We start from the raw sequence: 23,946 nt of genomic DNA, 5'->3' as shown, positions 1-23,946 counted from the left end.
CTATAGGTGCTCTTCTCATGTGCTTTTAGTCATGTGTTGTTTTTTCTTCCTCTTTCTATTCCAGTTCCTGCAAAGATCCACTTGCCCAAAAACCTGGAAGGCATGGGAGCTGTTCATGCTCTCCGAGGGGAAGTGGTGAGCATCAAGATTCCATTCAGTGGCAAGCCTCCCCCCGTGATCACATGGCAGAAGGGACAAGATCTCATTGATACTAATGGACACTACCAAGTCATTGTCACACGATCATTCACATCTCTTGTTTTCCCAAATGGTGTTGACAGAAAAGACGCAGGGTTTTACATTGTTTGTGCCAAAAACAGATTTGGAATTGATCAAAAAACAGTTGAATTAGATGTGGCTGATGTGCCTGATCCACCAAGAGGTCTAAAAGTAACTGACATTTCAAGGGATTCAGTCAACTTAACCTGGAATGAACCAGCTACAGATGGTGGAAGCAGGATCATAAACTACATTGTTGAGAAACGTGCTACAACAGCAGAGCGATGGATTCGTGTTGCACAAGCTCGTGATACACGATACACAGTGGTGAACCTATTTGGTAAGACCACCTACCAGTTCCGTGTAATTGCAGAAAACAAGTTTGGCCAAAGTCAGCCTTCTGAACCCACCGATCCAGTTGTAACAAAGGAAGATAAGACTAGAATAATGAACTATGATGAAGAAGTTGATGAGACGAGAGAAGTCACAGCAGCTAAAGCAGCTCACTATTCTACAAAGGAACTCTATGACAAATATATGATCGCAGAAGAGCTTGGACGTGGGCAATTTGGCATTGCACACCGCTGTGTTGAGGCAGTTTCAAAAAAGACTTACCTGGCAAAGTTTGTCAAAGTAAAGGGCGCTGACCAAGTTTTGGTAAAGAAAGAAATTTCCATTCTAAACATTGCTAGGCACCAAAATATCCTGTATCTTCATGAATCATTTGAGAGCCTAGAAGAATTGGTCATGATATTTGAATTCATTTCTGGAGTTGACATCTTTGAAAGAATCAGCACACCTTCATTCGAACTGAATGAAAGAGAAATAGTAAGTTATGTACGCCAGGTCTGTGATGCACTAGAATTTTTACATCGCCATAACATTGGACATTTTGATATTAAACCAGACAATATTATTTACTTCACAAGAAGAAGCTCTGTAGTTAAAATTGTAGAATTTGGTCAAGCCAGACAATTGAGGCCTGGAGATAGCTTTAGACTCCAGTTCACTGCCCCTGAATATTACGCACCTGAAGTACATCACCATGACTTGGTCAGCGCAGCTACTGACATGTGGTCAGTTGGTGCTCTAACATACATACTTCTCAGTGGCCTTAATCCTTTCATTGCTGAAACAAACCAACAAGTTATTGAAAATATTCTAAATGCTGAATACAGCTTCGATGATGAAGCATTCAAAGACATAAGCGTCGAGGCTATGGATTTCATTGATCGTCTACTAGTAAAAGAAAGAAAATCTCGGATGACAGCTGCTGAAGCTCTTAATCATGAGTGGCTAAAACAGCAGACCGAAAAGACCAGCACTAAAGCCATCAAGACCTTGAGGCACAGGCGTTACTACCAAACTCTAGTAAAGAAGGAGTGGAACACAGTTGTGTCAGTAGCCCGCATTTCCTGTGGAGGTGCGATTAGATCCCAGAAAGGCATAACAGTTGCTAAAGTCAAAGTTGCACCAATAGACATTGGGCCCCTTGCTGGGCAGATAAAGCATAATGTTGCAGAAGAAGGAGGGCATGCCAAATATGTATGTACGATTGAAAACTATGATGAATCCACACAAGTCACGTGGTACTTCGGTATGAGACAATTAGAAAGCAATGAGAAATATGAAATCAAATATGAAGAAGGTGTGGCAACCATGTATGTCAAAGATGTTTCTAAATCAGATGATGGTACCTACAGATGCAAGGTAGTAAATGACTATGGTGAAGACAGCTCTTATGCAGAACTTTTTGTTAAAGGTGTGAGGGAAATTTCTGAGCACTACAGATGCAGAACTGTTAGAAAAGTGAAACGACGGGTTGATACTATGAGACTGCTAGAGCATCCACCAGAATTCACTCTGCCTTTGTATAACCGCACTGCGTATGTCGGAGAAAATGTCAGGTTTGGAGTCACTATAACAGTTCACCCAGAACCTCGCCTCACATGGTTCAAATCAGGCCAGAAAATCAAACCTGGTGATGATGATAAGAAGTATACTTTTGAATCAGACAAGGGTCTTTATCAACTAGTCATCAATAATGTCACTGAAGAGGATGATGCTGAATACAGTATAGTAGCACGCAATAGATTTGGTGAAGACAGCTGCAAAGCTAAGCTGACTGTGATTCCACACCCGCCTCCAGCAGATGCCACACTCAGGCCAATGTTTAAAAGACTGCTGGCAAATGCTGAATGTCAAGAAGGCCAAAGTGTCAGTTTTGAGATCAGGGTATCTGGTGTACCAAAACCAACGCTGAAATGGGAGAAAGATGGTCAACCTCTATCCTTTGGTCCCAACTTTGATATAATTCACGAAGGTTTAGATTATTATGCTTTGCATATCAGAGATACTTTACCAGAAGACAGTGGCTATTACAGAGTTACTGCTACTAACAGTGCTGGATCTACAAGCTGTCAGGCTTATCTAAAAGTTGAACGCGTGAAATATGTCAAGCGTGAGTACAAGACTGAAGAAGAGCGGGAGAAGCATGTACAAAGGCAAATTGACAAGACCTTACGAATGGCAGAAATCCTTGCTGGGGTTGAAGCTGTTCCACTGACACAAACTGCACAAGAGGCTCTCAGAGAAGCTGCTATTTTATATAAACCAGCCGTTAGCTCAAAGACTGTCAAAGGTGAATATGAAATTAAGAAAGAGGAAAAGAAGGAGGAAAGAAGACTTCGTATGCCATACGAGGTCCCAGAGCCTCGCAAACATGTACGTGCTGCTCTTGAGGAAGATCAGACTATTAAACACTATGTGCCTCTGTCAGACATGAAGTGGTACAAGAGGCTGCGAGACCAGTATGAAATGCCAGGAAAACTTGAGAGGACTGTTCAGAAACGCCAGAAACGCATACGTCTTTCCAGGTGGGAACAATTTTACGTGATGCCACTACCACGCATTTCTGACCAGTACAAGCCTAAATGGCGCATACCAAAGCTAACACAAGATGATCTTGAAATTGTGAGACCAGCACGTCGGCGTACCCCATCTCCAGAGTATGAATATTACTATAGGCCAAGGCGGCGATCACTTGGTGACTTGTCTGATGAGGAATTGCTTATGCCTATAGATGACTACTTAGCCATGAAGAGAACCGAAGAGGAAAGACTGCGCCTTGAAGAAGAGCTGGAGTTAGGCTTTTCTGCTTCCCCACCAAGTAGAAGCCCCCCCCGCTTTGAACTGTCTGCCCTTCGGTATTCTACTGCAGCAGCACAGGTCAGTTCAGAGGAAGAAAGAAAACGAGAGCTGAGGTATTCAAGCTATCACATCCCAACTAAAGCTGAGACCAGTGCAAGCTATGCAGAACTTCGTCAACGCCATGACAGGGCTGCCTACAGACCACCTAAACAGAAGCAAAGAATAATGGATGAGAGGGAGGATGAAGAATTGCTCCGTCCTGTTGGCACTGCTCAACGACTCTCTGAATACAAGAGTGAGCTCAAATATATGGCAGAAGAAGAAAAGAGTAGACTCAGGAGAAGGAGGGAAAGAGAAATAACTGAGATCGCATCAGAAGAAGAAGAAGAAATAGAAATGGTGCAACATGTTCACAGGGAATTTTCACCTCCCTCTAGACTATTAAGGAGAAGAAGATCCCTTTCTCCAACTTACATTGAGTTGATGCGTCCTGTATCTGAATTAATTCGACCTCGCTCACGGCCTCCTGAAGAAAGTGAGAGAAGATCCCCAACACCAGAGAGAACTCGACCACGCTCACCTAGCCCAGTTTCTAGTGAAAGATCTCTCTCACGGTTTGAGAGGATGGCAAGATTTGATATATTTTCTAGATATGAGTCCATGAAATCTGCTTTGAAAACTCAAAAAACTATGGAAAGGAAATATGAAGTTCTGACTCAGCAGCCTTTCACCCTTGACCATGCCCCTCGCATTACCCTGAGAATGCGTTCACACCGGGTACCATGTGGCCATAATACCAGGTTCATTCTAAATGTCCAATCAAAACCAACTGCTGAAGTGAAGTGGTATCATAATGGCATTGAGCTCCAGGAGAGCAGTAAGATACACTTTACTAATACCAGTGGTGTATTAACTCTGGAGATTCTTGATTGCCACATTGATGACAGTGGAACATACCGGGCTGTATGCACAAACTACAAAGGGGAATGTTCTGATTATGCAACGCTAGATGTTACTGGAGGAGATTACACTACATACTCTTCCCAGAGGAGAGAAGAAGAAGTACCAAGGTCAATTTTACCTGACTTGACAAAAACAGAGGCATATGCAATCTCTTCATTTAAGAAAGCATCTGCTACAGAAGCTAGTTCCTCAGTAAGAGAGGTCAAATCAGAAATGTCAGCAACAAGAGAATCACTTTTATCCTATGAACACTACGCTGCTTCTGAAGAAAAAGTCACTGCAGCTGAAGAAAAATCATTGGAAGAAAGGACTGTACACAAGGCATTTAAAAGCACTCTACCAGCAACAATCCTTACAAAGCCACGATCAATCACAGTTTCCGAAGGGGAGACTGCGAGATTTTCCTGTGATGTTGATGGTGAACCAGCACCAACAATAACATGGTTCCGTGCAGGTCAACCCATTGTTTCTTCGAGGCGCTTCCAAGTAACACGAACACAGTACAAGTCTACCTTTGAAATTTCTTCGGTCCAGATGTCAGATGAAGGAAGTTACACTGTTGTAGTGGAAAACTCTGAAGGAAGACAGGAAGCGCATTTTACTTTGACCATCCAAAGAACAAGAATTCCTGAAAAAACAATTACATCACCTCCAAGGATCAAATCTCCCGAGCCTCATGTAAAGTCTCCAGAGCCAGTTAAGTCTCCTAAACGAGTGAAATCTCCTGAACCCATCAGCAGTCCCCCAAAAGCTAAGTCACCACCTGGAGACAAAACAGTACCAGCAGAGAAAGTACAATTACCAGCTGCTTCTCCTCCAAAGATAAAACAGCACCTGAAAGCAGAAGCTCTTGGAGATAAGGTAAAGTTATCCTGTGCAGTTGAAAGCAATGTTTTAAGTGTCAGAGAAGTGGCTTGGTACAAGGATGGTAAAAAACTGAAAGAAGACCATCATTTCAAGTTTCATTATTCAGCAGATGGCACTTATGAGCTCAAAATCCATGAGCTTGTGGAATCTGATAAAGGAGAATACACCTGTGAAATTATTGGGGAAGCAGGTGTTTCAAAAACTAACTTCCAGTTTACTGGCCAAGTATTTAAAAATATCCATTCCCAGGTAAGAAGTGTATCTGAATCTCATAAATCAGTTCAGAAAGAAGATGAGTTGCTTACAGTTTCTACTCAAAAGAAAAAAGCAGTTGCAACTGAAGAGAAATCTGCAGTTCAAGAAGTCATTCAAAAGTCAGTTGTTACTGAAGATATCAAACAAGTGAAAGCAGAAATTAAAGCTTCTTCAACTAAAATGACAGTATCTGAAGGGCAGAAAGTGACGCTGAAGGCCAACATTCCTGGTGCCTCTGAAGTAAAATGGGTGCTGAATGGAATGGAGCTGAGAAATTCAGAGGATTACAGATATGGTGTTTCTGGAAGTGATCACACGCTAACTATCAAAAAGGCCAGTAGTAAAGAAGAAGGTATACTCACCTGTGAGGGTAAAACTGACGAAGGCATTATTAAATGCCAGTATGTTCTGACCTTCTCTAAAGAGCGCTCCAACGAACCAGCATTCATCATGCAGCCTAAGTCTCAAAATGTCAATGAAGGACAAGACGTGTTGTTCACCTGTGAAGTTTCTGGGGATCCTTCTCCTGAAATTGAGTGGTTAAAGAATAATCAACCTGTAAGTAATCATTTAATATATTTACTTGAAAAAATAGAATTATTCATAAAACTGATCTTAATTAAACCGTTTTTTTTCCCTCCTCAGATTGCAGTTTCATCACATATCAGAGTAACTCGCTCTAAAAATATATATTCTCTTGAGATTCGAAATGCAGCAGTGAGTGACACTGGAAAATACACAGTCAAGGCAAAAAATTACCATGGGCAGTGCTCTGCTACAGCATCTTTAACTGTACTCCGTAAGTTTGTTCTCCAGGTCTTGTGTTCAGAATAATCACAACTTTTTCTGTGATGTGTCTACTAAAACGACTTATGATAAAAGTTACTGGTAATGTTGACTTAGATATTTTAACAAGTTCATTTTTCTGTTGTATTTTATATATACAGAACTAAAACAGCATTACAAATCTTTTTAACACCCACAGAGGAGCACACAGGTGCTCTATAACATCAACAGATGCATGTTAAGAGAAAGCTATGAGTATTTGAGCATTCATTCTAGAATGAGTATGTTAAAACCTTGGTGCTGGTAATTACTCTTTCCTCATTTACTAGCAGAATCTGTTCCAATAAAACAAAGTAATTCCGCAATTAAAATTTTTTATGGCAACTTAACTGAACTGGGTTTAGTATTTTATTGGCTGTACCATATCCCAGCTCCTAGCATCAAGGGGTGGCTATGATTTGCTTGTATGACTGTGTTTGGGTTTAAAGCAAAGCTGCAGTGATTGAGCTTTTCTGTTACCTTTTATAAGTACAGAACAATGCAGTGAAATACAGACTTTACTATTCCATGTTTGTAAGAACTTGAAAATGTTTCACAACTTCTACAAACATGAACTGAACACACAATTTCTCAGTATCTAATTCTAATGTCTAATAGTTCTAATAAACACTGTGTGATAACCTGGGTTTTTTAAAGTATTTATGTTTTTCCTTCAAGCTCATACATACCAGTACTTTCCATTGCCTAGTTGTTTCCTTTCTAAATTACCGTTTGTGACTTGGACATCTTGAATCAAATGACTGAAAACAATTTTATATTCCACTGCAGTTTTTCCATTGAAAGCAATGTATGCTGTCTCTTCATTTCTGTAAAATTAACCAGACAGAACTGCATGACTTTGTTCGTTAATGTGATGTTGTTGCTTTTTCCTTCTATGTTTGCAATGCTCCTCAGCTCTAGTTGAAGAACCTCCAAAAGAGGTAGTATTGAAGACCAGTGGCGACGCAAGCATGCACGAAAGTTTTTCTTCTCAGTCCTTTCAAATGGCTTCTTCTAAACAAGAGGCTTCATTCAGCAGTTTCAGCAGTAGCAGCATGACTGAAATGAAATTTGAAAGCATGTCTGCCAAAAGCATGTCCTCCATGAAAGAATCCTTTGTAGAGATGAGCTCCAGCAGTATTATGGGGAAATCTAGTATGGCTCAACTGGAGAGTTCAACTAGTAAAATGCTCAAATCAGGTCTGAGAGGTGAGCATTATGATTATTGGTAGAGTTAGTGCTTCTGCTATCCTGAAGTAGTCCTCAGAGTGAAGCTGCTGCATGGCTTAGTGGAAACAGACTAACTTGCTATTTCTTTTCCTGTTTTATGAAGGAGTACCACCTAAAATTGAAGCTCTCCCATCCGATATCAGCATCGATGAAGGAAAAGTTCTCACACTATCCTGTGCCTTTTCGGGTGACCCTGCTCCTGAAATAACATGGTACTGCAGGGGGAGAAAAATAACCAGTCAGGACCAGCAAGGCAGATTCCACATTGAAACTAGCGAAGATCTAACCACCCTGATCATCATGGATGTCCAGAAGAACGACGGTGGACTTTATACCCTGAATTTAGGAAATGAATTTGGTACCGATTCTGCCTCTGTGAATATTAATATTCGATCACATTAGAGAGCTCGATATGTATTATTTACACTTGTTTTTTTACAAGTGATTCATATATGGACTGAAATATCTGATATGTAAATATAAAAAGAAAAATATTTTTTTACCTACCTGAATGAGACAAAGTCCAGAGCTATACATTATGACTTATAGTCATTATTGACCTAAGAATTTAAAACACTTTTTTCACTGACATGTACATACTGTATATAGCCGAAGTTAACGGTTATGAAGTTTTGTACCATTTATTTTATGACATTTTGAAACGTAACTTTTGGAACTCACAGTTGGCAGGAGAAAGTTTCCTAGCAAATGACTATCCTGCTCAACATTTAACTAATCTTTGCGCCTCAACTCATTGTTGATGTCTAAGAATGCCTCAACAGGTAGAGAGTCTCCCTGTTGAAGATTACCTACACCTAAGAGATGATACAGTGCATAGTATTTCATACATGCACAAATATTTATGTTGAATCAGAAATGTAAGGCATTGGTGATGTTTGCAATTACCCTCCTGTAAGCATTGCTTTAATGTTTTACATTGGATCTGATTATGTCATAATTTCCATACCTGACTGACAATTTTTGGACAAAGTGCAAGCGGCCAGCACTTTGTTCACCCAATGCGTACTGTTTCTGACATATTGACTGCCTGAATAGCTTTTAAAAAGTAACATCACCTGGCCATCCCCTTAATCAACAAAGCTATTTAGGTATTCAAGTGCAGCAGCAGTACCCCATCTCGGAGGTTCATAGGGTGCAGTGATTGAGTTTGTGTGGTAGAATTAGACACCCTGTAGTCGCTTCTGGGCAACTAAGCAATGAACCACAGTTTGAAAACAAACTGTTGCTCCAACATCAAATACCGCCCTGCACTTCAATTTGCTGTAGTTCTCCTAATGTAGTGATAGAGCTTGTTAGCTGTTGAACCTCCTTGAGATAGAATTGTTCATTTGAAATAAAGCATGCTTTCTGCACCATAAAATCTGTGACTCCTTCTTTATTTATTACGCTGTTTTTACAGTTCCTGTACTACACTGCAGAAAAAGTTGCTGAAAAAAAAGATGGGGTAGAAATGCAATTCTCCAATGTAAACCAGGTTGCTAACTGTTGTTAGCTGTTAAACCAGGTAGCTATTACAAACATCCTGGGCACCAGTCAGCCTTGAAAAAAGTCAGACTTTAAAAAAAAATTTTCATCAGAGGTTCGTCGTTGTCGAAGGATAAATTCTAGCACATATCTAAGCATTGTGCTGTTCTTATTGCTCTGTTATTTCCACACTTTCCTCTATAGCCTCTATTTTTTTGGCAGCTACAATTACTACAGACTAGCTGACCCTAATTGCCTGGACCTCCCGTGGCTTATTAAGGGCTTATGTCCCATCAGTTTTCCATTCCTCAAGTCAGCTGACATACCTGTATGAGTAAAGCCTGCCTTTACATTTGGGCAGGGGGGATGGGGGGGCACGAGTTGTGAATCACAAGTACCATGTAGGCAGGTCCAAATTTTGTTATCTGTGGGAAAAAGAGTATCAAGGTCCAAGGTGTAACTCTGCTTCTAGAATTCACTCTGGTCTGTAGAAAAACCTTGAGAGAAAACACACACACACACAGCAATGCAACACTTCAGGGGCTGAAAATTCTCTTAAGTGTAGCAGGAACATTAGTTAGCAAACACTTTGCATCACTATGACTCCCAGCATACCATTACTAGTAAAAAGAAAAAAAAAAAGGCTCAAGTTCATCAGAAGTAGTAAAGCAGGTAGATTGTTTAAAAACCTATTCCAAAAAGACTCACTATAGAAGCCCACTTCTTTTTTTATAATTTCCTATAAACCTACACATTATCAAGCACCATCTATCCACATGATGCAGGAAAGCTAAGAATGAAAGAAGGACTAAAATAAAAATAAGGATTTCAGAAGACCTAAGGGTCAGGACAAAATCCAAACTTTGTCAAGTAATGCAACCAGGAACATTTAGAAACAATCATAAAGATGAAAGAGTTTAAGAGTGCATGGTAATTCTTAGGGAGGAATGTAAAGAATAATAAAAATGAAGTAGAAAAAGCTGTTCATTTTAATCTTTAAACCACTATAAGAAAAAAAAAAACCTCAAGAAAGCTTCTAATTCTCATTTCATTAGATATTTAAAAAAACCTCAACCAACAAACTCAGTACAAGACACAAAAATACATAAGTACAGTCTTGTTTAACCAACAACCAACTCGCATACACAGGCACATAAGAAAATTAACACTAAAAATACACTAGTTAGTTGGTCACTGCAGCAGAAAGAAATAGTGACAGCCAGTATCTGCAGATTTAACCATGGACTTTTCTCCACAAAGGCTACTGAAAGCTCAATCTTATACGGCCTCTTTTGAGTCTCAGATATACTTACTTGATAGAGTGGCAGTGTAAGCAAGTTCATTCTGTCAGTATCTCTTTGGCCCAACTCTGCACAGTGCTTAAGCAAGCACACCTAACTTCAGGCAGATGAGTCACTTACATGACTAAAAATAGGATTTACAATACTTACAGGCTTTGCTGAAACACGGCTTTAATAGATAATGTTACAGGCCAACCAGCTGAGCCAGTGTTTTTCCACAAGACTGCTAAGCGAATGCTAATACGGAGTGACATCACTAAAGCCACAGCCTAGAGCTTCAATATTCCATTTCACAAAACACTTCCCTACAGAATAACATTTTTCGAGACAATAGGTTAAGCAGTCTCTGCATGAAACAAACATTTTAACTATTTACTTCTTATATTCAGGTCAAATATTGGGACTTCTAACTTTACAAGCTGGTATTTGCTCTCTTTAAAGATTAAATCTATTGCACTATGGGAATAGTTAGAAAGTTAGAATATCCTGCCACTGGTATGTGTATGAAGGCATTTGGTGTTAAGGTTTCCTGTGTGTTGATGCCTAAAGAAAAACTTTTTAACAAAGCTCCGTGAGTTGCTGTATAAATCCTACTATAGAGCTATATATTTTCTACTAACACTTTACATGTGGCAGCCTGAGATAAATAACTGTGACATTTTACCACATTTTAGTTAGTTTTCAGACATGAGTATTTCCTTTACTCAGGTATTATACCCCTTTTAAAAGTTTCTAATTTATACTGGCAGGAACAATATCTACATTTAAGAATACTTAAACTGAGAGGGGCATAAGGAGCAAAAATTATCATTTGTGCAAATAACCTTAATAGATACATAAATAGAATTCAATTTTTAAATTAATGAAGTACAAAACATTTATGCAGAAGCAACCTCTGAAATATTCTTATCCCAAAGATTGCTTTCTCTGAGAAAAAAAAAAGAAGTTTAGAAAAGTGAAGCTGAATTATTAAGTTGAAAAAAACACAAGCATTAATTTACAGTAAAGCCCCTGAACACTGTAATCTCAGTATTCACAGCTCTCCAAATCATTGCATGCCTGACCATTAATTCATTATACTATAAGATGGTAATTTCTAAGCATTCCATTTCTAATTATCTGAAGTTAGAAACTTCAGATATATAATTAGAAGTTATCACTTTTCACCTAAATAGATACTATGCTTATACTCTTTAAGTGATAAATACTGTTTTAAAAAAAATAATTTCAGATTGATCCCTTCAGAAGCACATGAGATCAAAACTAAAAGTACTAACTGTGTTGAGGTTCAGCTCTCATTCTCCACTATATAATTAGTGATATAATTAGGCATTCCTGATAAGCTCTCCTTAAGCTTGGAAATGAAAATGTGAGAATATCCAGATATTTTTAGTCTTACTGTACATGAATTATTGTGATTCAGCCAGGTAAGTGTCATTTTCAGAAATTACTTCTTAGCCCCATATGCCAAAAGTATCACAGCCTATCATCTTCACTGATTTCACTGAAATACCTTTTAGGATGTTTGGCACAGTCATATCTAAAAAGCTGATTTAACTTTAGCAGGAACATATCACATACATATAGAAAGTTGAAATGATGGCTTTAGTGACCTGGAGAAACCCACAACAGTGAAGAAGTAATTACATGCAAATTCTGTGCTTGAATCTGATCATTACAACTTTTGTATTATAGCAGTGTTTCAAATTATTATTTACTACTACATACACTGATCTCAGATTTTTTTTTTTTTGCACAATTTGAAGTCCAAACTCTCTTCTTTGCAGTAGTTGAAAGCCAGAAAAAAAAAAAAAATCTGTCAATGTGACATATACTTAACACTATACAAGCTGGCAGAAACCTCAGTGAAATTTCAAAAAGGAGCTCCAAGACAGCATACGATTCAAGACACCACTCTCACTACAATATGTAGTTTACTTCTCTGAACATCTTTTTTAATACCTTTTTTTTTTACAATTGTCGTGTCATACAGAATACATTAAAGCAAACATTCAGAAAAAATGTACAAGCATATGTGTGGCTGATATGCATATTCTAGTTTGTATGAAACTGAAAGAACTGAGCACAAATGACTGCTCTGAGCTGGTATCCACAAATCCCTTGTACAAACCATTCCATCCCACTTGAACCTGGCATAATGGTTTATAAACTGGCATTTTATATGTGGGCAACAGCTCATATGTTTTTCCCCAACATTTGGACCTATTTTGATTTAGATAAATCAACATTCCAAAAATTTATAAGGAAAGCTCCCATTCCCATCTCTCCTTTCCAACCCGCTTCAAAACCACCAAATTATTTATATACACAAAAGGAAGACTAGTTAAACCAAATTAAAGAAGATCTGATTATAAAAACAGATTTTGGTATGTGCTTGAATGCAAAAAACCCTGTACATCTATTTATCAATTGTGTAAATCAAAAAGAGTAAATGGCTTGCTTAAAGTGCTCTACAGCTAAGACTTTATAGACCAAGTTTATCCCTAAACAAACACCCCAAAAATCCCCAAAAGCTTACTATGTTAACATTAAGAACCTTCTGGACCAAGGTGCTAGTAGGCACTGTTATACTATATTACTAATTAATTATTAAGAGAGTCAGACTCTGACCTCGCTTACAGTTAATGTAAAATTTAAACTGATGTAACTGAGAGCAGAATCCATCTTCTGGTGTATACCATCCTCAAATGATATAAAGGAGACACAAAAACAGAAGCTCCCTATTGTATAAATATGTCATAAATAAAACACGTATAGATACAAATATTCATTACAACAGCAGCTTAAAACAGTCTAACATTTTAGCTCTTGCTTCTATAATACTTTGCTAAAAATACATCTTAAGTAGTCAGAGTAAATCTTAACGGTGCTGTATTAACTACTTGTGATACTACACACCCCAGAAACAATTTATGCACATTTTGAAGCCTTTAGTAGATCTTCAGATCTTTAGTACTGAAAGTAGGTAGAAATTTTTGATGCAAAAAAGAATAAATAAATAAAAATTATTAAATATCCCATGTTTGGTACAAATACTTCATATTAAGTTATTTTTATACATTTGTTTAGAAAAATACACTAAATATTTCTACTTTCATTGGCTAAAAATAAGGACTGGATTATGTATATCCGTGTATTTGTAAAGGCGGCAATGTCAATTACCGTCAAGCTGCTAGAAGAGACCCATTAGTGCCCATTCCCACAGCCCTTACACTGGCAAAAAAAGCTACTGTGGGGCCAATCACAGCTCTGGGTGGATGACCTGGTACAAATGACCAAGAGGCCCAGGGCACAAGTCCCATTTTCTCCAAAAAAATGAAAATTTTTGCTGAAGTTTATAATGCGTGTTTACTAACGTATCAGTCAGACCTTCACACTTTTTAAAAAGAGCTACGTTTACAAATGTGGATGCTTATCTGTTAAAGCCATCATTTGTTCCAAAAAATGCACATTCAAACTGTGAAATATTAGGAAAATACTCTTGCAAATAAACTATATAAAGATAAAATACACTTCAAAGATAGTATTTATGTTATTCTATAAAGTGCAGAGAAATCCTTCTAAAAAGGGAAATTACTACTTCCTATAACAACAGTATAATTACAGCAGCTTTTGCATAGCATTATTTATAGAAAATTGAATACTTTCAGTTGTTTCACGAGGAAAAGGATGAAAGAGTCTCTTCCAGTTCAGATCTTTCCTTTGACACTGATTTATTTTCTTCAGGAATGGTTGATGATACTAGATCTCCATTGACAGCACTTCTAGAACAGTGAGCAGATCCTGTGAAGAGATCAATAAGTATTTAATTTTCAACCCCTAAAACATATCATCCAATCTATCAATTATTCTATTTGCTAAGTATTTCCTATACATAAGGAATCAGAAGTGTAATTACTCTGGACTTGTCCTGAAAGATTTCCATCAATATCATGCCCAAGGATAATGGAGATGAAGACTGTTCAGCCAGCATAAATCAAGTAATTTTTTCATATACAATGATTTTTTACATTAGGAAAGACAGTAACCTGTGAGGTGCAGCCATATTCTTCATGAGGAATACATGATTTTTTTTTTAAAGAACTGATGCATTGACAAGCACTTAATTAAAATATTTTCTATTATTAAAATGAAATGAGTGACTTACTGCAACTTGGGTATTACTAGGCTACGTGACAGGAAAGAAACGGAACTAAGATAACTGGCAGGTAGCAGAGGGAACTTCTAAAACAGTAAAAGAAAACAAAAAACCAGAAAAGCTGAGCTAGAGACTAGAGCTGAATAGTAAGGAACTATATTAGCAGAAACTTGTAAGACAAAGCCTCTTCTCAGCAGTCCTAAGTCAGATTGGGTAACCAACACCAGAAGGCCCAGCTGGTAACAGCAAAAGCCTTGTGTTACAGGAAGCCTAACGGATACACACCTACCTTAGTCATCAGACACAAAACAGGATCTAAACTAAGTTTATTAGCTTGAGATACATACTGGCATACTCTATGCTGGGGCAGATGAATCAGGTGAAAGAGGTGGTCACCATGCAACATGTGAGTATCAAAAACCCAATGAAATGGCACTGAAGTGTGAATACATGAAGCATGATAGAATGTAAAGCATTACTATCACTTCCTGCTCACACGGGCTTTCAACCATGCAGAGGCCTCAGGCTTTTTAAATCCAAGTGAGGCAGTAGGTATTCCAAAAGGAAGCAAGGCTAAACCAGGACTAATGAAGAAGAACTGGTCAAATTAGAGTCTACCTGAGAGGAGCTATGATAAAATCAAAATGACAGCAAGATTCAAAAGGAAAATCCACAGAAGAACTGGCTACTAACTCAGACAGCCCATCTAATTAAGAGGGAATAATATTCTGATCATGATCTTTATTACTGGCAAGGCTGCACGCCTTCAGAACAGTTCTCTACCAAAGACAAGGAGCCACTGAAATGAACCATCTTTCCACAATGCACTGGTGGAAACTACCGCCCACCACTCACAAGGGTCACAAAAGGGAGAATTTCTTTTGGGACAAGCAGGTGGCAAACAGCAGTATTCCACATCACTTACCAGAATATCGTACATGGAAGAGCCTATTAGTACAAACATCCCTTTTCTGATTGTGTCCCTATTTTATCTTGCCAGTAGTCCCACTGATTTCAATATAACTACTCCAGCTGGAAGATCCTTTTTAATATGTATGGAAACCAGAACAAATCAGCCAGCTAACAAACTACAGAAGTGCCTTCATTTATAATACAGGAATCTTAAAACCAAAACTTTAAGTAACTAATAATAAACTTTTTTCCTTCTGCTGATATCAGCACTAGAACAGCTGCTGTAAAAAGGGGAATAAATTGTACAGAAAGATACAAAGAAAACTAAGGCCCCTTTCCAACTTACTCTGAGAATCTTCAGAAGGTGTATCACTGTAAGATTCTGTATCTGAGTATGTTCTTCTGCGTCGCTGAGAAAATCGGTGAACAGATGAACCTGGTTCTTTTACAGAGTGATTAATCCTACAAAAAAAAAAGAGATGTATTTAGTAAGCAAAAGCTGTAACAACCCAAACAAATTTAATATACTTTAAATTTGGAATAACTTTGGTACTTAGATTAGACTGTTAACTACTTAATGCTTTTCACTATACTAGACTAAAAAACGGCATAGTTAAGTCTTAATTTCACAGCTGTAAAGCCTCAAAACGGAAATAAAAATGCAATATAATCTTTGCATGCAGAAGAAAATAATGTGAGAATCTGAAATACTGACTCAAAAAAAATGTTAGTGTTTCAAGTTCTAGGTCTAATTTCATGAACTTGTCAGAGTAAGTCATTTACACAAAGTTTCTAGCACGAAGAAATTTTAGTAGTATATTAGAAACAGCAGACACATTATTTGCTACTGACATTTGTTTTCAAAATTAGATCAATTTATGACTTTTAATTTTTTTTTCTCAAGCAAACAATTCTCACATTTTGATTTTAATGTTAGCAAGTTCAGGGAGGTCTTTTGAGACATAAGAAAAAAGCTTAATGAAACAGAAAATTACCTTTCTGAATAGCAAGGACCAGGGTGGCTAACGGAACGCTTCATCTAGGGGGAGAAAAAAATAAATTCCAAACCACAAACCACAACAAAATGTTACAAGCTACTTATGAGAACAATACGCATATCTACATTATTTTTTACTTTACTTACAGTCTCTATAAAGAGAGAAGGCAATTTTTTTTATTAAAAGTAACCATTCTTAGTTAAAAATCTGATTTAACTATATGAAAACAGATGGATTGCCATCAATATCAAAAGTTCTAGAACACTCACATGGGAAATAGTTTACTATGAAAAAATACTACCTCATTTCTATGGAACTCATTCCCTCTTGCACCAAAGTTACTCACAGAGCCATTTCTTAATTGCTATGATATACAGAAGACATTTACCAATAGATGCTTAAATTCCCTATCACACAATAAAGCCAAATCCTGCCTCTTGATTCCTTGTGGTTTCTCTGATATCACTGCCAAATCTCTATGCATATCAAAGGAAGTTATTAATTTAAATCATACTGATCAGCTTTGTAAGTAAACTGATTAAAGATAAATAGACAAAAGATGCAAATGCAAAGATTCCCACAACAAAATTCCATGTTATAGCTCATCTTGGAATCCATACATACAACTGAGAAAACATTTAAGATGATTCCCTATACACTGTCCTTCTAAGGGAAATAATCAGTAGTCAACAGTTATACAAGTACGATTTTTACCATTATTTATCTTTTTTGTTAAATAAGGTCACACTAGATTAATACAAACATCTTCACTTATACACACTGAAACATATGCTATCTTGCTGAAGTACTTCAAGCCATGAAGCACTTAAACAGGAGGCAAGGTTATAAAATTTTTAGGATCAGTGTAGAGCTAGCACTCTGAAAAAAACAGCTGGACTGAGGAAAAGTTAAACCTCATGCATTTATGAGATACCTCACTACAGGGGCTTGACAGGTATGATAAATTACTCTGATGATGTAAAGGTTAGCAAACAAAGACTGGGAATGGAAAATTATTGATTTATAGTTAGGACCAGTTCTGATTTATAACAGAGTCAACATTTCAACTGTTGACATCATAGCACATGGCAACAGCAGCCTTCTGCCACTCCTCCCCCCAGTCCAACTAACAATATGACACTAAACAAGATAGTATTTCAAAATGTTTAAACCATTTGAATAGGTGATGGTGACACAGGAGAAACCAAGGGATCAGGATGAGGCAGCTGGAACATTTCTGGCTTAAACTTGGCATTAGCAATCTTCACACATTCTTCAAGTGTTGTGATAAATGTATTACATGTGGCACTAAGCAAGGAAGAAGCTTCATTCATGTTCTGAAAATAAATGAAAGTACAAACATAAGCAAGAAAAAAAAATGAAAATATGCAAATACAACTCTCCCCACCACCACTCCCATGCATACTAATTTCCCTCATTACTGCTAAGAACTTCCATTTCCTATTTTATTTAATCAAATGTGCACCTTACAATGAGGTCAATTTAAGAAACCAATGTGACAGCACTGTAAATTCTTTCTGACACTTGAATTTCTTTACCAGCCAATGCCTTACTGCAAAGCATATCTCAGAGTGACTACCTTGTATCAGAAGATCACTTAGTGAAACAAATGAATTGCAGAAGGAAGCGTGAACAGTTTTAGCACTCAAAAGCCTGCAGGACAGTTTCACCTCCTGTAAACTGACAATTTGCTCTGCTGTGACTAACCATCAACCCCTTGCTTTGCTCTAAGTGACCAGTAACATTGTCCCCACTCTGCTCAGGAGTGTAAAGAATGAAGCCATTAATAATTTCCAGTACCAACTTTCATTCAAAAGCAGAAATACAATCCAGTATTGTACTAGTTCAATAGTAGTGTTCTAGTATTGTACTTGTACACATTCAGAGATAACTGCACTGCAGGTTTCCAATACCTGTAACACTAGCTTTCACTCAAAAAAAAAAATGGAATACCCTCCTACACAAGGAAGTAAGAATGGACAAACAAGATTGTTTCACCTACACTGGCCATAACAGAGATGCCAAACAAGACAAAATATTGCCTTGCTCATAAAACAGCTCTTCTGGCCATTAAATAAAATGGCTCAGAAACACAATTGCTTCTTAAAACATGGTACAATTACATTTAAACATCCAGGTACTTTACACACATAAAAATCACCATTAGTATATATACACACAAGCACTCAAAAATTGCACTTAGGTTAAGTTTCCCAACCTTAGGGAGATGAAAAAAGCATAAGACATCAACAGTAACTTGAGCTGCATTATATAATTAGGTTCTCCAATGACATTCTAGAAATTCTGTACCTCAATGCTAGGAGGAGAGCAAGTCTCATCATGGTGAACAAATTCTTGTATGGTATGAACTTGCTGCATTAAAAGATCACAGTAGAGACGAAGTTCGGACATTTTGGTTTTAAGAGATTCATTGGTCTCACTTATTTCTATTAAAAAAACAAGGAAATATCAATTTATTGTCTACAATGTATGTATACATTGTAATTTTAAGCACTTTTTGTTTAAAAATTCACTTAAATGTCCACTTAATTTTGAGGAAAATTGGATTCTGCAACGAGTCGAGAACTGTACTTGAAGCAGACAATAGTTTCTACTTTTGGATAACTGATGCTAATTTAATGACTATTAAGACAAAGGCATATTACCAAGAAAAATAAAGTTGAAATCTTTCTTAGCTGCAGTGTACCGTAGAAAAATTTACTGGATGAAATTTATACCCACTGCAGTGGCCGGAAATGGTTACATTAAGCCATCCAAGAAAAATTACAGAAAAAAATAATAGTCAAAACGCCAGAAATGAAATGGCTTCACAACAGCTACAAACAGTATGTTTGTTCTTGTGGCAACAATACATTGCTGGTATTTCAGCTTCTTAAGAAGTCACCTCAACGGACCTCTTATAACTCAAACATGGAGGGGGAATTTACCAGAGATGACTAGAAATAACTACAATTTATATTAAAAGACAGTAATAGTGATTTTGTATCACAATATTTGCACTATGGTCATCTGAAAACAAGTATCTGAAAAAGTAATATACTCTAGGTAACACACATACCTTTTTCTTTTTTTGTTCTAGTATCTGCTAAACAGGCTTTTGCACTCCCCAGTGCTACCAGCCATCTTTGCCTTTCAGCTGCATTAACTGCTTTCATATAGAAGTGCTGCTCCCCTGGGATGATTAGCTCCATTCTCGTGTTGTCTGTTGCATGAACTTGTGATAGAAGAGAAAAAAAAATTTTTTGAAAAAAAAAATAAATAACCTCAACTCCATAAAATTATCTATTAAATACTTACCAAAGTATTTTAAAATGTTTATGACAATCCCACAGTATACACTACATCACAGTGCATCACTGCCAACTATGAAAAAGCCCAAAGCTGCTCAACCTTTCTGCCCAGCACATCGTCCTGTCAAGAGACTTGACACTGAGCAGTGGCCAGACTCCAGAAGGAGGGGATTCCCTTTCTACATTAATAATACACTGTGTATGAGCCTGTAATAACTGCTGTATTCCACACCTGGCCTAAATGTGGCAAACTGAAGAGCTTTGTCGCAGTTACAGGTATTAACAGGAGATTAGATAAAAACTGAAATAATCTCTCTTCTAGATGAAATCTGGTCTCAGGTAGAAGAGCCAAGAACTGAGGTGGACTTTGTTTCCAATCTATTATATTCAGTACTACATTTTTAACTGAATACTCTACCAAGTTTCATGTTATTGACCACAGTTCCTTCAGATGTAGTCCCCACTAACCATGGATGCAGGAGACTCTCCCAAATCCAGACTTCAGCTATTATCTTTCCTTCACCAAAGGAACAAGATGACAAGCAAAATGAACAACTCAAATGGCCAAAAAAAAAATATTATCTTCCCCACTTTGCATCACTGATTTCATCTACACCAAGGAAACACTAACAAAAAGGAGTTATCACATGAAAAATACTCTGTGGCCCATGTAAAGCAAGTTCCATTTTTTAACATATAACTACCCACATCATAAGCCCAGTTATCTGCAGGGATCTGAAAAGAGGTCAAGAGTTAACAGCAGTGGAGAGTTAGACAATGTCTTGCTATTAGCCAAGGAGGTTGACCTAAGCTTAGACTACACAACCTAAACTCACAGTTTGGCACAAACAGTTCATGTACTAACTCAAATACTGCCATCACCTGTGCCCATGGGCAGCTGCTAACAGTGACAAAAGTAAAAATGACTCAGAAAAACAAAGGACAAAATATCTCTGGTTTATGATGTTTTGGGTCACTGCTGCTGCTCTTCTGGAAAACTAGCATCCATGATTCAGTCCCTATCGCTGGTCATAGGAGGGAAAAGCACTAGAACTAAACAACTAGTTGAGGTAACTTCAGGCATGAACCACATGTAAACAACTGTTTAAAACAAAAAAAATATATGGTGGGTTCTAAATCTCAAAACAGAGCTCTATTCACATTCATTTTTATTTGTGAACTAGTTCAGTCACACTGAACTACAGATAAACAAAAAAGAAGAAGAAAAACTTGCAAAAATGTATGTTGAGTGACCTTTTCTATTTCCCTGGCAGCTAAAATGTCCTCAAGTAGAACTATTAATTCTTACCTTTTATTTCACACACAGCCATCTTTATACTTCCTTTGCTGCCTTTGCAAACATCATCCTGGGAATCATAGTATGACAATATCCCATTGTCTAAAACAAACCACCGAGGCTGCCAACCTAGAAAGATCAAAAACATGAAAAGGAAAGTTTAGTCTAATTACTGAATTGTAAATCAAATTCATCTCTTTGGCTGTTAAAACTTTTATTAAAGAGGTAAACATTAAATTATCCTTGTAACACACCAGGAAGTAGACAATCTGTGCAGTCTGAAGACCAGAGCTGCTCTATAACCAGACTAGTGTTATATGGATATTTCAGTCCCATTCTTTTTGGATGCAAGATCACCAGTATTTGTTTTCACTATATTCCATTTTAGAGAAAAATTAAATTTTAATTTAGCCACCAAGAAATCCTGTTTTGAAGACTGATAAATTACACCCCTCTGAAAAACTATTCTCATTCAAGTATGTTTTTCAGGCAGACTTTCTTAAGATTGTAGGAACTTCTTCGTAAGATACAAATAAATGACTGACGTCACCAACTCCTATGCTATGGTCTCTTCTGCTTACTGTATTTCAGTGAAAACTTTGTATGTCATACTTAAGTATTAACACACCATTTTCTCTCAAAGTAGTCCAGTTCCATTGCCCAACAACAATCACATGTCAGGCACTGTGTGTAGAACTCATGGCCTATTCTCCTAGACCCATTTGTGAGGACAGTATACACCAGCTCCTCTACTAATGTTTTCACCAGCTTTGCATTAGTAAAATTATATAATGATCTCTGACTTCACTACATCTACAAAACAGAGCAATTTATGCATAGACACAAATATCTTTGAGATTCTATGCAGCATTATGCCACACAGTAAATTACTGTCATGGGCCTTCTTGGATGAAAGTATATTAGCATTCCTTTTTTTTTTCTTTCTCTTTTTTTTTCTATTTCATAAAACTCAATACTCATTGGAATAGACGCCCTAATTTCTAATACAACTAAATGCAAACCATTTTGCCTAGTAAATCACCTTTTTTTCTAAAAGTAACATTGCACTACCATATTCCAGTAGAGCATAACCATTATAGCGGCCCATTACAGTCTGGGTCAGCTGTACAACAGGAGCAGATTACCCCTCTGTTTTACAACTCCACACCAAAATTTAACTTCCTACTCGGCTTAGGGTTTGGAATGGCAATAACTGTGTGGCCAAGAACTCAATGCATTTGACGATATGACAGTGTGGTCCATGGTGCTTCCCAATTGCCACCCCAACAGAGCAAGCTGCAGCCATCCAGCAACAGTGTACTTCAACACAGGAGGCTTACTCAGGTAACAAATCCTTGAAATCAGCTAAAGGTTTCATACTATTCACATTCTTACGATGCTATCATCATAGAGTCATTTAAGGTTGGAAGACCCCCAAGATCAAGTCCAACCTTTGATTTCATCAACTAGACCATGGCACTAAGTGCCACGTCCACTTTTTTCTTGGACACCTCCAGGGATGGTGACTCCACCACCTCCCTGGTGAGCCCATTCCAGTGCCTGACAACCCTTTCAGTGAAGAAATTCCTCCTTTCGGGGAATTGCAGAGAGTGATAGGGTCACCCCTGAGCCTCTTCTCCAGGCTTAGCCTCCCCCAGCTTGCCCTCATGACTTACTCTCTAGACCCTTCCCCAGCTCCATTGCCCTTCTCTGGACATGGTGCAGCACAGGTGTCATTACGAGTTGTAACATTAATTGAAAAAGTGAAAGACCAGGCCCCACTACATCATATCACCACTTTGCAATAAAAAAATAATAACATGTAATTGGTTTGGTTTTTTTATTTACTAGCTATAACAGTAAGCATACAACTCTTTTTAAATGCAGAGTGGCAACTAAAAAGCAGATCCACAAGAACCAGAGGGCAAAGAAGATACTGCCAAGGCACAATTAAGCACGGTATGTGATCCAGTGCTGATCAGCTCTGGAAAGACCCCTCCAGAGTCCTCTCACAGTATCAGAGGAGAAACCTGTTTCACCCTGACAGCACCACCTGTCCACTGCCTGCTCCAGAGGGAGATGGTGTCACTATCACAGCAGAGGACCAGCCGAACAAAACCAGAGCTTTGCTGGCAAATGCTGGCATTTGGTGCATTTTTTTGTCTGCAGCGCTTCTAAAAAATGCATTTTGTGAAGCTAAAGTTTATCATCTGTTTTACAGGTTGGGATACAGGAGCTCCCTACAGCCTGTCCTGCTGAGAGCAATCCAAGTCGTGAGAGAGACTCGGCCAGGCCGTTCCCGGAGGAAGGCCGAAGCCCAGGCACCCCTTGCCCGTGGGGGGCCGGGGCCGCGCCGGTGCCCGCAGGGAGGGCCCGGCCCGGCCGCACCGCGGGGAGCGCTGGCACCGCCGTCAGGCGCGGCCCCCGGCCCAGGCACGGAGCCGGCTCCAGCCGCCTCAGGGCCGCCCGCCGGGGCTCCGAGCACGAACGGCAGGCGATGTCTGAGCCAGCGCGTTACCAACAGCGCCGGCCGCCCGCGGGACCCCCCGAGGCAGCGGCGGCGGCGCGTCACGGGCGAGGCCGAGCCCTCCCGGCGCCGCGAGCCCCTCACCCACACCCCAACCCCAACCACCGCCCCCCGGCCCGGTCCCCCGCCTACCGGCCAGGTAGTTGGTCCACTTGTACAGGACCCCCTCCATCGCTCAGAGCCCGGCGCCGGGCCGCATCCTCCTGCTCCGCCGCAGGGAACGGGCGGCCGCGGCCGCCGCGGGGATGGCGCTCCCCTGTCGGCCCCGCCGCTGCCTCCCCCCCGCGGAGGCGGAGCCGCTCAGCTCAGGCGCGGCGGCCGCGGCGGCCCCAGCGGCGCCGCCCGCCCCGCGGGGCGCTCTGCATCCCCCCTGCGCACCCAGCCCCGCCGCCCCTGCGGGCGCTTCCGACGTCCCTTTCACTTCCT

The 23,946-nt window shown here is 39.0% G+C and overlaps 2 protein-coding genes across 4 annotated transcripts in view; one reads left to right on the top strand and one right to left on the bottom strand.

The window, feature by feature from the left end:
• Positions 1 to 8,890, top strand: part of TTN (titin) — a 241,215-nt gene extending 232,325 nt beyond the window's left edge. For all 3 annotated transcript variants that reach the window (XM_051787289.1, XM_051787288.1, XM_051787287.1), the window contains 4 exons: positions 65 to 6,012; positions 6,100 to 6,253; positions 7,195 to 7,488; positions 7,613 to 8,890. In XM_051787289.1, coding sequence (XP_051643249.1) covers positions 65 to 6,012; positions 6,100 to 6,253; positions 7,195 to 7,488; positions 7,613 to 7,911 — 6,695 coding nt within the window. In that variant the 3' untranslated portion in view covers positions 7,912 to 8,890. The remainder of the gene's footprint in view (positions 1 to 64; positions 6,013 to 6,099; positions 6,254 to 7,194; positions 7,489 to 7,612) is intronic.
• Positions 8,891 to 12,223: 3,333 nt separating this feature from the next.
• On the bottom strand, positions 12,224 to 23,814 carry PLEKHA3 (pleckstrin homology domain containing A3). The gene is made up of 8 exons (XM_051787318.1): positions 23,653 to 23,814; positions 21,006 to 21,122; positions 19,465 to 19,620; positions 18,696 to 18,832; positions 17,537 to 17,701; positions 16,362 to 16,405; positions 15,713 to 15,828; positions 12,224 to 14,099 (listed from the first exon to the last, which is right to left on the bottom strand). Exons 1-8 carry the CDS (start codon positions 23,690 to 23,692, stop codon positions 13,972 to 13,974), a joined length of 903 nt encoding a protein of 300 aa, XP_051643278.1. The 5' UTR covers positions 23,693 to 23,814; the 3' UTR covers positions 12,224 to 13,971.
• Positions 23,815 to 23,946: the final 132 nt, after the last annotated feature.

This window comes from Manacus candei, unplaced genomic scaffold (assembly GCF_025592945.1).
Source record: "Manacus candei isolate 608988 ecotype Guabito, Panama unplaced genomic scaffold, ASM2559294v1 h1tg000023l, whole genome shotgun sequence".
Taxonomy (NCBI): Eukaryota; Metazoa; Chordata; class Aves; order Passeriformes; family Pipridae; genus Manacus; species Manacus candei.
This window is presented reverse-complemented; position numbering and strand designations above follow the sequence as displayed.

Excerpts from the sequence above, each read along its gene's own strand:
- PLEKHA3 (XM_051787318.1), bottom strand. The coding sequence starts at position 23,692 with ATGGAGGGGGTCCTGTACAAGTGGACCAACTACCTGGCCG. Across the intron at positions 19,621-21,005 it reads GGCTGTGTGTGAAATAAAAG|TTCATGCAACAGACAACACG; the intron begins GTAAGAATTAAT and ends TTCTATCACAAG. Across the intron at positions 17,702-18,695 it reads GCTCTCCTCCTAGCATTGAG|AACATGAATGAAGCTTCTTC; the intron begins GTACAGAATTTC and ends ATTTATTTTCAG.